Source organism: Malus domestica, chromosome 09, assembly GCF_042453785.1.
Source record: "Malus domestica chromosome 09, GDT2T_hap1".
NCBI lineage: Eukaryota > Viridiplantae > Streptophyta > Magnoliopsida > Rosales > Rosaceae > Malus > Malus domestica.
In genome coordinates, this window is record NC_091669.1 from 1,005,195 (window position 1) to 1,020,010 (window position 14,816).

General features: G+C 35.7%; 2 protein-coding genes across 2 annotated transcripts; both read right to left on the reverse strand.

Moving 5' to 3' along the window:
• Nucleotides 1-1,608: 1,608 nt before the first annotated feature.
• LOC103428997 (glucose-6-phosphate 1-dehydrogenase, cytoplasmic isoform-like) lies at nt 1,609-6,715 on the reverse strand. Its single transcript, XM_008367139.3, has 16 exons — nt 6,258-6,715; nt 5,575-5,779; nt 5,324-5,409; nt 5,100-5,166; nt 4,822-5,008; nt 4,491-4,648; nt 4,325-4,393; nt 4,131-4,189; nt 3,848-3,884; nt 3,663-3,734; nt 3,348-3,495; nt 3,087-3,182; nt 2,805-2,875; nt 2,382-2,497; nt 2,180-2,225; nt 1,609-2,068 (listed from the first exon to the last, which is right to left on the reverse strand). The coding sequence occupies exons 2-16, from the start codon at nt 5,749-5,751 to the stop codon at nt 1,901-1,903; spliced, it is 1,557 nt and encodes a 518-aa protein (XP_008365361.3). The 5' UTR covers nt 5,752-5,779; nt 6,258-6,715; the 3' UTR covers nt 1,609-1,900.
• A 3,422-nt stretch (nt 6,716-10,137) lies between these two features.
• LOC103442167 (plant UBX domain-containing protein 1) lies at nt 10,138-12,695 on the reverse strand. Its single transcript, XM_008380927.4, has 7 exons — nt 12,468-12,695; nt 11,693-11,792; nt 11,516-11,584; nt 11,221-11,288; nt 10,909-11,038; nt 10,729-10,833; nt 10,138-10,592 (listed from the first exon to the last, which is right to left on the reverse strand). The coding sequence occupies exons 1-7, from the start codon at nt 12,549-12,551 to the stop codon at nt 10,393-10,395; spliced, it is 756 nt and encodes a 251-aa protein (XP_008379149.3). The 5' UTR covers nt 12,552-12,695; the 3' UTR covers nt 10,138-10,392.
• Between the last annotated feature and the right edge of the window lie 2,121 nt (nt 12,696-14,816).

The window sequence follows — 14,816 nt, forward strand, 5'->3', positions numbered from 1 at the left end:
TGTCGGCAAAGCATCCTTTTTACTTTTTTTACTGAAACAAACAAGGAAGTTACTAACTTGAAAGAAAGGAATCTAATGATTTTTTAATCAAAATGATTTCTAAATTTAGCATAATTAAAAGAAGTGGTTTTAAATTTGTCAACTGTAAATCATTTTGGTCATTCTGTAAAAAATTTATTGATGTTCTCGTTAAGTGGAGGGATTGATTTGGTAAAAGTTTTTGTTAAGTTGAGGAATTGGTTTGACCAAAATACCCCTAAAAAGAGAGTCATGTGGTTGTTCACGTGATAATTTAAGGAGAGTATTGATAAATTTTTCATAGAATGACCAAAATGATTTACAATAGACAAATTTAGAAACCAATTCTATCAATTTTTATTATCAAAAACTAAAACGAAGAGTTATGTCATTCTCGGTTTCCCATGCCTAAAACCCCGCAATTAGCCAAATCCGATTCTGATTTGGACCATCAATGAGGATGGTTGGCATTAAACCGTAATCTTTAATCTTTGACCATTAAAAAAGGTTAAAAGATAGGCATTAATTAAATTATATTATATTATCTTCCAGAAACTCCCAAATCAGTTAGTTTCAAGCACTTTAATCCGGACAAGGATCCTCTCACGATCATTTTTATGGAATTCAGAGATCAATTAATCGTGTTTATTTATTGTATATCATGTGATCAATTTTCGTTAGTTACTATTTATATTTAATTTTAAATATCCGAGGATCCTATTCCCCTTAATCCAACTTAGCATAAAGTGTCCGCCAAGGTATCTCCCATTGATTTAGAAAGCAACACCATACTCATCCAAGCACTTTAATCCTTTGCCTAATTTTTTAATCCTTTGCCTGATTTTTAATGCGACCGTCACATTCAAAATCTCGAATGAATGTATATCAATTTTTATTATTAGAGAGTAAAGCAAAGAGTTATGTGAATCTCAATTGGAGATGGATTGTCTGCCCTTCCCATGTCATACCCTTCTCATCCTCTCCTATTTTCTGTGGTCAAAGTTAAGTCACGTCAATATTTTATATTGATTTTTATAGAAATAATAAGACAAAAAGTAATGGGAATATAAAATGTTAACATGACTTAACCGTGACCACATAAATAAGAGGGGATGTGAAGAGCATGGGATGGGAGGGCAGACAATCCATCTCCATCTCAATTTACCATGCCTAAAACCCCACAATTAGCCAAATCCGATTCTGATTTGGATCATTAATGAGAATGGTTGGCATTAAACCGCAATCTTTAATCTTTGACCATTAGAAAAGGTTAAAAGATGGGCATTAATTAAATTATATTCTCTCCCAGAAACTCCCAAATCAGTTAATCAAGCACTTAATCCGGATAAGGATCCTCTCTGGATCCCACAAGAGATCAATTAATCGTGTCTATTCATCGTATATCATGCGATCAATTTTCGTTAAGTATTATTTATATTTAATTTTAAATTAAAAATTAAAAATAAATATTTTTAATAATAATTTTTAACCGCAAAATATACAATGAACAAACAGGATTAATTAATCACCTGGATCCCCACGAGGATCCGGAGAGGACCCTATTCCCTTTAATCCAACTTAAGCATAAAGTGTCCGCCAAGGTATCTCCCATTGATTTAGAAAGCAAGATCATACTCATCTAAGCACTTTAATCCTTTGCCGGATTTCCGGTGCGACCGTCACACTCAAGATCTCGAACGAATGTACATGACATATGGAATTTCAACATTTCACATCCTCGAAAAAACACGGCGTTTAGGTCTTTAGAAAACACTCTTATTCTGATTGCATAGCTTATAAAAGCTTGCAATGTAAAAACAACACTCTTTAAGGCACACTGCATAAGGGCAAGCCCGGGCCGGAAGTTAGAAAAGCGAGCATTCTACAAGGTAGGAGGGATCCATATGTAGCCATGTGTTTGTACGTATCCAGCTTTTTCTAGCAGTGCATCCGCTTCTGCAGGACCCCGACTGCCTGGTTGGTATGGAAGCGGCTTTAACTCACCGTTGTCAATTCTGTGCAGAAGCGGTGTGAAGATTTCCCATGCCGCCTGATGATCGATTAACACAGTAAATCAGTCAACTGGGAAAATGGCAGCATGGCAAGAAAATAAGTGTACAATGTTGTTGTAACGGGAAAAGAAAGCGTGCGATGTTATTACCTTCAACTCATCTCTTCGCACAAAATGTTGTTGATCGCCTCTAATTCTGTCAAAAACAAATAACAATTGTCATGATTGATGAATCTTATGGTGCAGTCCTAGTTGAGTGGATTTCAATAACTATCTGTTAATTGGCTGGAACAAAAGCAGCATATGGGGTACAATATAAGAGATTTTTAACATAGAAAGGTAGGTGCCTTACGTGTCAAGAATTAGACGTTCATAAGCCTCCGGGATAGTTACCCCTTGATAACGTTGCCCATACGACAAGTCTAATTCACTTTGGACGGTTGACATCTCGAGTCCAGGCTGCTTGACCTGCATAACAGACACTGAGCTAGTAAGTGAACATGCTGAAGGCAACGGACTCTCCTAGCGTTTCTCTGCTTAATGAACGTGATACATAAAGCGTGGGTTCGTATTGCTTGGATTGAGGATCTTACGAAGTATTCTACCAATATTGTGCAGCATTCAGATAATTATCCAAAACTTTGTCTAAAGTGAATTAGTAATTTAACAGGAAACTAAGCACCATATGAAAGCTTTGCCTGATGATATATGCACATGAAATCTGAAGATATCAGCTAAAACACACTATTATTGGACTTTATAGTGAACACATTACCGTAAGTTTCATATACATGGCTTCTGAAGGCTGCAAGCGTATTACAAACTCATTCCTCCCTTGCCTCTTACCTAAAAAGGTGAGATAACGGTGAGCACAATACGGAACATAAAAACTACCAACAACAACATGTGGAATATATGGATGATTTCATAGCAGGAAATCATGAATTTCGGTTTTGTTGCCAGAATTTCAAAAACAGTTTAGCAATAAAATTATATATACAATTGACGGAGCAATATGTTGAAATTAAGCCCTCTAAAATTATAGTCTGTGCCTTACATTTGAATATGTCACCAGGAACATCCTTAAATTGAACTCTTATTTCTGCCTTTCTTGAATTTAATGCTTTTCCAGCCTTTAGTATAAAAGGAACACCTACAGAAAATCGCGTTGATGGTGAGTAAGCTCAATGCATGATATAATTCATATAAAAGCAACCATTAAATTCAAGTCGAATCTCCAAGACAATAGTACTTCCCAAATGGGAGGTTCAAAAATTAGTTCAAATAAAATGTAAATGAACTGTGAAAATTTCCATACCTTCCCATCGTTCATTGTGGATTCGCAGAATCACGGTTGAAAAGGTTGGAGTGTTTGAGTGGTCAGGAACAGTTGGATCGTCTGTGTAGCCATCATATTGTCCAAGAACAACTTCATCATCCTCAATTGGCATTACTGATTGAAGAACCTAAATTTTCAACCGTTAATCATCAACTGATACGGCATTCTGGAACTAAGAGCACATATAATGAAAGAATATTACACATCTCCTATGGGGGCACGTTTCAAATTGATTTTTTCCTTCTTGAAACTATAGAAAGTATATCATCATAAATGAATCAGGGATGCACACACCTTTACTTTCTCGTCCCGTATATGCTCAGGTTTTAGGGAAATAGGTTTTTCCATGGCAACCAAGCATAGAACCTGCAGAACAAATTGAATGAACAAATCAGGTGAAGATTTTAATGCCTTTTTCCTGGAATGAAGGTTCACCAGGAGGGAAGGAAGAAGAAAATTCTGATGCATAAAGGTCTCACCTGCAAGAGATGATTCTGAATAATATCGCGGATAATTCTGCCAAAAAAAAAAGAAAATGATTATCGATGCATCCAATTATATTTCCAGATACAATTAGCATCAGATAATCTCAAAACAACGTTATCAATACAAATAATTCCCCAGAGACAGCAGGGAATACGGATTCTAGTAACAAAGATTACTAAGTTCCGGATAATTTAACCATAAATAACATTCTCAAGGATGAAAGAATTCTTTTTCATTTAAACAACAAATTGGGACAATAGAACTGGTGAATCATACCCATATTCATCAAAATATCCACCACGACCTTCAGTTCCAAAATCCTCCCTAAACACAATCTGCCAAATAAACATAATTAAAGAAAAAGGGGATGAAATTTACTGCATGTTATATGTCTTGAGGTACCATGTGTACTGTACATTGTCAGTGTCATACCGACATCCAATCATCAGTACCGAAGCAAGGATTCTCACCTGTACATTCGCAATGTTGTCTCGGTTCCAAAGGGGCAAAAAGAATCGATTTGCAAAACGAAGTACTAACTGCAAATTTACATACAAATAAAAAAAATAAGCATATTTCATTAATATTAAGAACCAGAAACGTCTAAGGAAGTATATGCAGACATTATAATATTACCAGATTCTGCACCAATTCCTTCCCCAAATAGTGATCGATACGGTAAATTTGTGGTTCCTCGAACAACTCCCCAATCTGATTACTCAATTGTTCTGCAGAGTCCAAATCCTTGCCAAAAGGCTTCTCAACAACAATACGAGTCCATCCACCAAGATCAGCTGATATGATCATAATCAGACAATTGCAAATATTAATATTGACCTGTCATTTAACTTCACTCTGGAACCATTCAATGCCAAAATGTATGCCTGCTTAGAAAGAATAGCTATTTCAAATTATCCATGTTGATACAGGGTTGGTGAAAACCTATGTAGCATTGGGAAAAGCTTACATCTATTCATGCAATAATGCCTGATCATCCTGCAGACAGGGGGATATACTGATGGAGGAAGTGCAAGATAAAAGAGCCTGCGGGAAGATCCTTCCGCACTATTCTTTGAGATTTCATTATCTGAAATTTCCTTATCAAGCAGGCGAAATCCTTCCTCACCATCGTAAGAACCACTTACATATTTGATCTACAGAAGAAAATTATTATGCAATTCAACATCTTTACGAAATGATATTATATAAATGGAATTGTACAAAAATGTTGCATAAGGCACTGACCAGTTGCAAAAAATTGGTTACATCTTCCACATCCTTGGGTGAAGCTCCTTTGTCACGGACAAGATACCTGCAGAGCAGTCCAGAAAAGATGAGGAAAAGAGTTGTACCTAGCATTAGTTTAATTAAGCTAAAAAAATGTAGATTAACTGTTGTAGGAAACTTAACCATTTCCACTCGTATGAATGAAATGGAATTGTGAAAATGATCAAAGAAAAGAAGCTCACCCACGTATGCGGTTTCTTAGCTCTTCATCAGAAATCTTAGTCCTTGCATATCCAAAAATGTGAACCTCTTCAGGTAGCAGAAATCCCTAGACAAACAACACACCCAATAGTAAAGTCACACTCACAGTGCATGGTTCCACAGCCTACTCTATCAACTTTTTCATCAAATTTTAAGTACAATTAAACTTGGATACAATAAGTTCACGATGGACCATATTTACGAATGCAAATACAAGAATCATGATAGAAACCTGCTTATAAAGGTTGAAGAGTGCCGGAAAAGTCTTCTTCTTGGCAAGATCACCAGAAGCGCCAAGCACGATAATCGAGAGAGACCCATTTTCGAGCACATGATCAATGTCTCTAACGGGTTCGACTCGGAAGCTGTTTCTTTTCTCCATGTGCCATGATCCCGATCCCGATCCCATTTTTTAAGCTGTACAAGCAGCTCAAAAGCTATTTCACACATCAAAAAGCTCAAATCTTTTAGTTCGATTGGATCAAGGCAGCTTGAAGCATAAGTCAATGAGGGCAAATCGGTGTCCCCGAATCAAAACGAGATTCGCATATATTCGCAATAATAGAGCATTTGAATATTAAGCAAATTCAACTTGAGTGGCTAATCTTCACTGTACCCAGTCCACTAATTGTGATTAAAGCTAATTAAGTAAATTATCAATTTTGTCAGTCCCCAAAATATTAATTTAAAAACTTAAACATCAAAAATCACATTTCACAACAAATTCCTTGTGAAAACCGAATTGCATGATAGAAAACGAAGCTGAAAATCAAAACAAAATATTAAAATCTGAAAAATAATGATCCGAGCTTTCGGAAAGCGATCAAATTTTCTGAAAAATATCGGAAAGCGATGAAATTTGCTTAAGCGCTTGCAGATTGAGCAAATTAAGTAAGAAAATAAGAGATTACGAACCTGATTACGGAGCAAAGACGGATCGAATTCGCAGAAATTGAGATTTTGCGATGCAGTGAATGAAAAGTGGGAGGAGAGAGAGAGGGGAGAAGTAGGAGGAAGTCAAGTCAGAAGTGGGTGTTGAAGTGATGGAGGAGGTTGGAAGTCCTGACTTCCTGAGAGGGTCGGTTGTTGGTGGCGGTTCCCTTTTTAAATGATTTCTTCTGCTTCTCTCTCTAAAACACACTCTCTGTCTCTGGTTTTACGTCGACCCGATGCGATTCGTCATTACCGGCCGCCTAACTTGATTTTTCTTTCTGTACACGTCACCTCCCTTCCTATCTCCGCATATTTATATTTTTGCCGCGGTGGAAAGAGAGATTTATTTAAGATGTCGGGACCTTATTTGATACTTCAAACGTCATAATATAAGTGGTTAATTATTTTTGAAAAAAAATAAAAGCTACTTGCTTTATCACACTAAGTTGGCATACTGAAAAATTTCTCCGATCGATACTAACATATTGATATGCGGAGGCAACTGTAAATGACAAACCGCAAGGGATAAAAATGATGAGTTAGTCAGATGTCATAATTATTAGTGACGGAACACCAAAAATTGAAAGAATTCAAATTTAAGACTTTCAAAATGCAAGAAAAGTAAAACAGGATATAAGTAATTGTGAAGTGACACGAGAATTAACGTTAAATTACGAGTTACACATGAATTAATGTTAAGTTGTGAGGTGACAAAGAATATACAGAGTTACTAATTTGAGAAAATCTTAATTGCTAGATCTCTAAGTTAGTCAAATGTCTTATCTTATTATATTTTGTGTTACTAATTTTATTTTATTTTGTTTCTTTAAATTATTGTAAATTATTGTCTTGCCTTATTATATCATATTCTGTTCAATGAAATGGAAAAGGAGGGAAGTTTATCACAGGAGGCAGATTGTCTGCCCTTTCGTTTGGATGTTCTTCTCTTCCTTTTTTATTTGTGCGGTCACGGTTAAGTTAAAATATTTTATATTCTTATTACTTTTTATCTTATTATCTCTATAAAAAAAATTAATATAAAATGTTAACGTGGCTTAATCATAACCACACAAAATAAAAAAAGCTGGAATGACATCCAAACTAGAGGGCAGACAACCTGCCTCCTTTATCACAAGTGGTAGACAATGAAAGATATTAATTTACTGACATTACAACATGTATATTTTTGTATTAATACGTACATTGGATCTTGTTTCAAAAAAATGTATAATACTCAGATTTTAAAAATGTTAGTTACACTGGATCTCGTTTTAAACAAATTATATTATAATTATTTTCAGCTAGTTGTGATTTTTTTTGTTTAAAGGGCTTTATAGTTCAATTTTTTTTGGTGAAGTATTGAGAGACCAAACTCTCATTCTGGCTTTCTAATATTAAAAATTAGATTTTAAAAATGTTAATTACATACTATAACATATAAATTAATAACATCGTCACTAAAAAATTATATAACTTAACTTTGTAAAACAGTGACAATAATTTTTTTTTATCATATGCTAAAACAATCAACAATGATACAAATTATCCACTAACATATTAAAATAAAAAAAACTAATGAAAATGATTTGAAAACTTTTAGTTTTAAAGATAAGAACAAAATAAAAAGTAAAGTGAATAGTATCATAATTAACTTTTTAATGTAAAAATATAATTTTTCGTTAAAATAAACAGTACCGAAATTTTTTCGTTATAAATTCTCATTAAAATAAAGATTCAAGGGCAAAAGATGGCATGATCATGTGCAAACTGTGGGGTGACTGATTAAACAATTTGAGTAAATTGTACAAATGGTCCCTCAACTTTAATCAAATTGGAGCAATGGTCCCTCAACTAAAAATTCATTACCATTGGTCCCTCAACTTATCAAAATGTGTAGCTATAGTCCTTTTCATCAAATTTGTCAAAATTTTGTCAAAATAAGCTATGTTGGAATGACCATTTATATAGTTAGGGTCCCTTAACTCATCAAAGTGTATAATTATGGTTCTTTTCGTCAACTATGTCAAAAAATTTGTCAAAACGAGTTATATTAGAAGGACCATTGCTACAATTGGGTTAAAGTTAAAAGACTATTTCTCCACTTGAATTAAAGTTCAGGGACCAATGGTAATGGCTTTTTAGTTGAGGGACCATAAATGTACATTTTGATAAGTTGAGGGACCAAAGGTAATGAATTTTTAGTTGAAGGACCATTGCTCCAATTTGATTAAAGTTGAGGGACCATTTGTACAATTTACTCTAAACAATTTAGAAGCAAACCATAAACCCAAGACGTGACCTTCCACGTGCAGTCGCGTGACGTAAGCAATGACGGACGGAGGACGTGTCACGTGCGTATCAGAAAAGCTTGCGTCCCACAATTCATATGGTTGCCGCCCCCGCCACTTCTCCACTTCTCTCCACTTCTCCACTTCTCTCACTGGAGACTGGTGAATAACTTTCAAGGGCATTCACTGAAATACTAAGTGGTGAAGCCAGCATAACCATTGGTTACTCTTAACCCCGATAACTTAAAAAAACTTTACGTAAATTTGTTTGTTTATCGTATATGATCCTTATAAATAACTAAGACAAATTAAATTACAATATCTTTCTTCTACTTATTGTATCACATTTGTCTTCATTTTCTCTTTTTTTGTGCGATATATTGCACACACCATGTGCTCGATGAAATATTTTATTTAAAAAGTCTTGGTAGTCTTCAATATTGCCCCACAGTATCATGCACCCACCCTATACAAGCTACAAATAATAGTAATCGTCGACATATGTTGACATAAACTTTCGGCATATGTTGATAGGAATTGGCAAGTGCATACCAGGTGCTCGATGAAATAGTTCAATGAAGCTTTTTTAGTTGATATTATGACCCCATTATTTAAAAATTCTAGCTTCGCCACTGGTAATACTCAAATGTTCTTGGATGACAGGAACGGTTGAGGAACGAATGGAAGCAATGCAAGTGGTGGCGGATCTAAGAAATATTATTGAGAGGGTTAATAATAAAAGAAAACTAATGAAAATATCTCGAAAATAGCTTGAAAACTTTAAATTTTAACGATAAGGACAAAATAAAGAGTAAAGTGAATAGTACCAAGATTGACTTTTTAGTGTAAAAATGTTAAAGTGAACAGTACTGGGAGCTTTTCGTTAAAGTTCTCTAATAATAATGGATACCGCAGTACAGAAAAGTTTTTGATCAAAATACCATGCAAATTGTCATCTTATTTAGACTTATTACGGCTAAGGTCATTTGCCAAGTCATAATACACATTTGTCAACAAATGTCAACAACTTCCAACTGAGCATGTCGACCAACCTTAATACCTTTTGAGTGACCATGAGACAGATGCCAACATGTGCCAAATGAGCCTATCGAAAGATGAATATAGCAACACATACAAGTCATGAGGCTAGCAGCTAATTCGTCGAGCACTTGGAGTGACAACTTTCAAGGACATCTCAGGTTTTTCAACGGCTGCATCCAGCTTCCGTGAAGGATTTGTAAGCTTGAGGCTCAGCACCCACCTTGTCCCAAGGTGGATCCGCCCCTGAGTGCAAGCACGTAAACAGCGACTGATTCCCATTTCCCAGTGCCTTAACCGGCCAAGAAGTTCGAACGGCATTTGAATTGGTTTGAGCATCAAGAGCTCGTATGGCAGTGTCTAAACCAAGAAAACTGAGCTGCTTGTTCTGAGGTTGCAGGACTTCGAGGACGATCGGAGCTTGGGGTATACAGTGCCGTTATTTTTGCTATCCATTGCGGGTTTGTTCACCGGAAGGATTTGGCACATCGAATCTCCCCTCCCGTCGACGGAGGAGGAAATAGGCAAAATGCATATGTCAAATCAATGAAAGCGGCATGCTGTATATGGCTAACATTCATACAATGTTTTGTTCTATAAAATATAAACCATCTTAGCAAAGAACACAAGCCATCTCTTTAAACTCCTAACAAGCATCCGAGGGCAAGTTGCAGACAATGAAAATCCACCCGAGCCAGCACAATCTTAAAAGTAAGGAGTTGTGCGCGTCGATTCACAGAACATGAGACGATTGATAGAGTACACCTGCGAAGTTACTAACGCGATTCATGTCACAGTTTCAGCCACTTTGGCTTAGCAGGTTTCTTCCCTTCAGGCTTCTTCTCTGGGACTACAGGGGGCGGGGGCTCCGTTATGGTTTCTGGTGCACACTGAACAGGCGGCTCTACATGCTTATTGATGAGCTCCAAACCTTTCAAAGACATGATCTCTTCCAGAAGAAAGGGACCTGACATGGCATCTGCAGCATCATCTGATGGACATGAAATAAAAATACTTAATCACTTGGCATCAAACTTTGCTATTTAAATCCACAGAAACCTATCTTACATCAGCGAAACAATTTCCAGCTAAAATTCAGATTCCTATGCAGTCACTTCATATCTAACCTTTCGGTATATCATATGAAAAGTACACAATTGCACCGGGAACAAAGCCAGCAGTGTGAAAATCCTGTGACATGTCTTTTATTGGCTTCTTCGGAGGAGTAGTATCTGCATAACAAAATGTCAGACTCTACTCCGAAATCATAAATGGAAAACTCAATATTTTGATTCAAATTTGCATACATATATAGAATGGTAAATCTGGTCGAGCAACCACTTTGACGACGAGATCAACCAAGCTCTGAACTGTTTCCGATGGATTAAAAGTGGTCTCTAATGTGTGGTTATCAGGAAATCGAACCCTGATCACAGTCTGCATACATGAGCCATGAACTTAACAAATTAATAACAAGCAATTATATAACTAAATAACACATTTGGAATACCCTAATAGGTTATGCATGGTAATGGAAGGAGTTGATCATATACAAACAACTAGAAACAATCGCTACAAAAAGGAACAAAGAGAGTCAGAATAAAGGGTACAGTAACCACCTTGGTTATTTTTGACCTGCGGGCTGCCTTCTCTGCTTCTCTTAACTTTCGCGTTTTAAGAGTGTTATCTGTTCATATTGCATTAACAAAATACAGTAAGTATAAAACAGAACGCATGCATGTTTTTTGGTTATTGCAAACACAATACTTGATGCATCGAGTAAGAAGAACGTGTTTCCCATTCATAAATAATTGCCGGGCAGATTTTAGATATATAGCTTGAAGAACCGCCGCCACATGCAAAAGCTTTTATATTTCCCCTCAAATTATAGCTTACACAGTTTCTGTCAATCACCTTCCTTTTTGGCATTCAAAACCCGATAATAATCTTCTGCAGTGAACTCATAGAAATCCTCTGGCTCCTCTGCCAAACAAAAAATGACAAAAAGAAAAGTTATATCAGGCATCTCAATGATGAATGCGCTTGCTTTGGAAAAAAATAAGGGTGTGTATAAGTTGAATTGCCTCATACCAGTTTTAGACTCTTCACTTTGTGAAGAAGAAGAAGATGCTGATGTTTCAAAAACACGGATTTCTCTCCCGAACTTTTCTTTTGCTGCTGTGAGCTTGGCCTGAATTCACTCCAACGAATCAAAAAAAGGGAACAGTAAATGTGATATCACATTATCAGATATAGCAGGAACAATCTAATCTCGAAAACAGAATGATCTCAATTTGAAAAGCGGTATTCCGGATCCTCATCCAACACATTCATAAGACAAGAACATCAGTATTTTGCACCTACTAACATAATTACTAACATGTAATTCGGATATCGTAATTACACTGCTACTAAACACCGAATTCATCGAAAATACGAAGTAGAACCACGAAAAAACTTGCACGCAACCGCAAACGGAAACCAACAAGGACACTAAATTGTACTTGGAATCCAAAACTGTTAAAACTTCCATCCTTTTGCTGCACCAAAACTCAACTCAAGCTATCCATTCCTCAAGAATTTAAAAGCATTCAAATCTTCACCGCTGGAATCTCTTGATAAGAAGCAATTACTTCCACAATTAGATAAAGATAATGAAAAATCCCGTAAATCTTATCTAATTGTGGCACTAACCCACAACTTAGAAACAGGCAACAATCACTAATCAATAATTTAAACCCCCAAAAAAAACGATTACACACAAAACCCAGATCGACCCAGCAGCAAAAACAAATACCCAGAAACAGAAATCAAGAAAATACGAATGCGAGTGAGTGAAAGTTTGGGACTTTTTGGGTAAAAGAACCTGAGCTTCTTCGGCCTCCATGGGATCAATGCTTCTGAACTTCCTTCTCTTCAAGGGTATGTGAGAAAAAGCATCACAGATCATCAGCGAGACTCCAAGAAATCCCACACCGAAAGAAAAGAATCAGAGGGATCCAAATAGGGGTTCACAGTTCGCTGCGTCGCTCGTATAATATGGCATACTCTGTTATTCCTTCCTCTTTGAGAGGCCTTTCTGGTTTTTCGACCTGGTAAGTTTTTGCACGGGGAAACTTTTTTCAAATTACAGTAATTCTGATTTACCATTCAACACTTTGTGGGCTGAAGCCCAATAACTTTATTGGGCTAGAAATTTAGTACCCATTTATGGAAAGGGATTATTTTCAGATCATTTCCATCAAATCAAGGGATTTGGACCCTTGAATTTTGATCCAACTGCTAAGATTATTATAACTTTTAAAGGAGGTTCCTGTTTGTAGCTGTTTGATCAAATTTTAAGGACCTTAATCCCTTGATTCGGTGGATTTGGTCATTTCCCCCATTTATTTGCATGTGAGCTCCTAATAAGAAAAGAAAGAACAGGACCCACCATTGTATAAGGCCTGTGGAAATAAAATCTGATAAGGGTAGAATTATTTGAGCTAAAATTGCTCTATGTGCATTTGAGCTCAGGTCTCTCTCTTTGCAATTTGGATTAGGAAAATTTTATTTAATTCCTGATTTTGTATATTTACATTCAGCTTAAATAACTTCTTTCGCAAACACCGAAATCTAAACCCACTAAAAAAACAAAACTTTTTGAGTTGCCACCCAAGCTGAGCAAAATTACAAATCCAAGTCACTCATCCTAAGTATCATATAGTATGGTTTAGTGTTATTAACTAAGGGTGGGCATGAAACTGGCCAAAAAAAGTCTAAAGTCACCCAACTTTTACTAGAGCATAGATGATTTGGTTCAATTTCTAACAGTAGAGAGCCAAACAGTCACGAAAACCAAATCAACCAAATAAAGTTGTATTGGTTCAATTTAAATGTAATTTTGATATATTACACATCATATCAATTTTTAGTAAATCACTCACAAACTGTACCACCTATATCTCGTTATATGATGGGCAATCAACTCAAAGTTAAACTATATGGGCAAGTTGGAGGGCATATGAGTTTGAGTCTCACAAAACTATATGCTTTCCTTTGCAAAAGAGAAAGAAAAATAATGTTTTTGGTGGCCAATGTTGATGGCACTAGTTATAGTATAGCCTTTTATCTTACTTAGCCAACACTCAATCAAGGTCAACCGACGAAGCCAATATTGTACATTGATCGTCCAACCACTAACGGAAATGTGGAACCATTTCGGCTCACTAACTTATCTAATGTGTTTGATCTCTTACACAAAAAATGCTAACAAGATTATCTTAAAACGAGACTCCACGAACTCTCTATCACCTCACAGTTTAACATCAATTTTCGTGTCAACGTTTTAACATATTGTGTAAAAAATATAAGGTAACAGAGAGTCCATATAGACCATAGAGTCTCCCTTGTGAGAGAATCCTGTTATCATTTCTCCTCTACATTGATTTTTACCATCAATTTCGCAATTAATCCACATGATTATATGCATGTCAATTTTGCAATTAAGACAAATTCGATATTTAATTATTATAACCTTGATTTATTGTATAACTTAACTCAACTTTAACACTCCTAAAGTAGAATATCATTGTATTAAAAAATTATGTCCACGTCGTAAGGGTTTAACACATTAAAAAATCATTGTATTAAAAAAATTTGATATTTAATTATTATAACCTTGACTATTAAAAAATGATGGCGAACATTTACTCATGAAAATCATCAAGTATTTGTTGATAATATGTCAATAAATTTTATTAGTCATAGACTCATAATTAATAATATAAACACATTATTGATAAAATACCCTCAAATTGAAGAGTATTTTTATTTTCCGTGTGTTCGAAATACAAGACGGTAAGCCACATGTTATTATGTAATTGAAAGAAGATTTTCTTTATATATTTCTTTCAAATTTATAATAATATGTGACGTTTCGTCCGTGTTCGAAGTACAATGAAAAATCTATCCTCAATTTGTTGTCTAATCTAAATGGTCCAGCGGGGCATGTTATCGCCCTCACCAACCTACAGGAGGTGACGGCACCTAACGCTTTCGGAGCTGGCCGGCAATACTGTAACATTAGCGCACGTCAGCACCTTTCAAATTCTCCAACCGGCTACGTGACTCTTCATAGTCCCTCCGGCCCCACCAAAACGGCATATTATTAATAATTAAAAAAAATAAAAAAATTGAATTCTTAAATACAGGTCCCTCCACATTTCCCTATTTC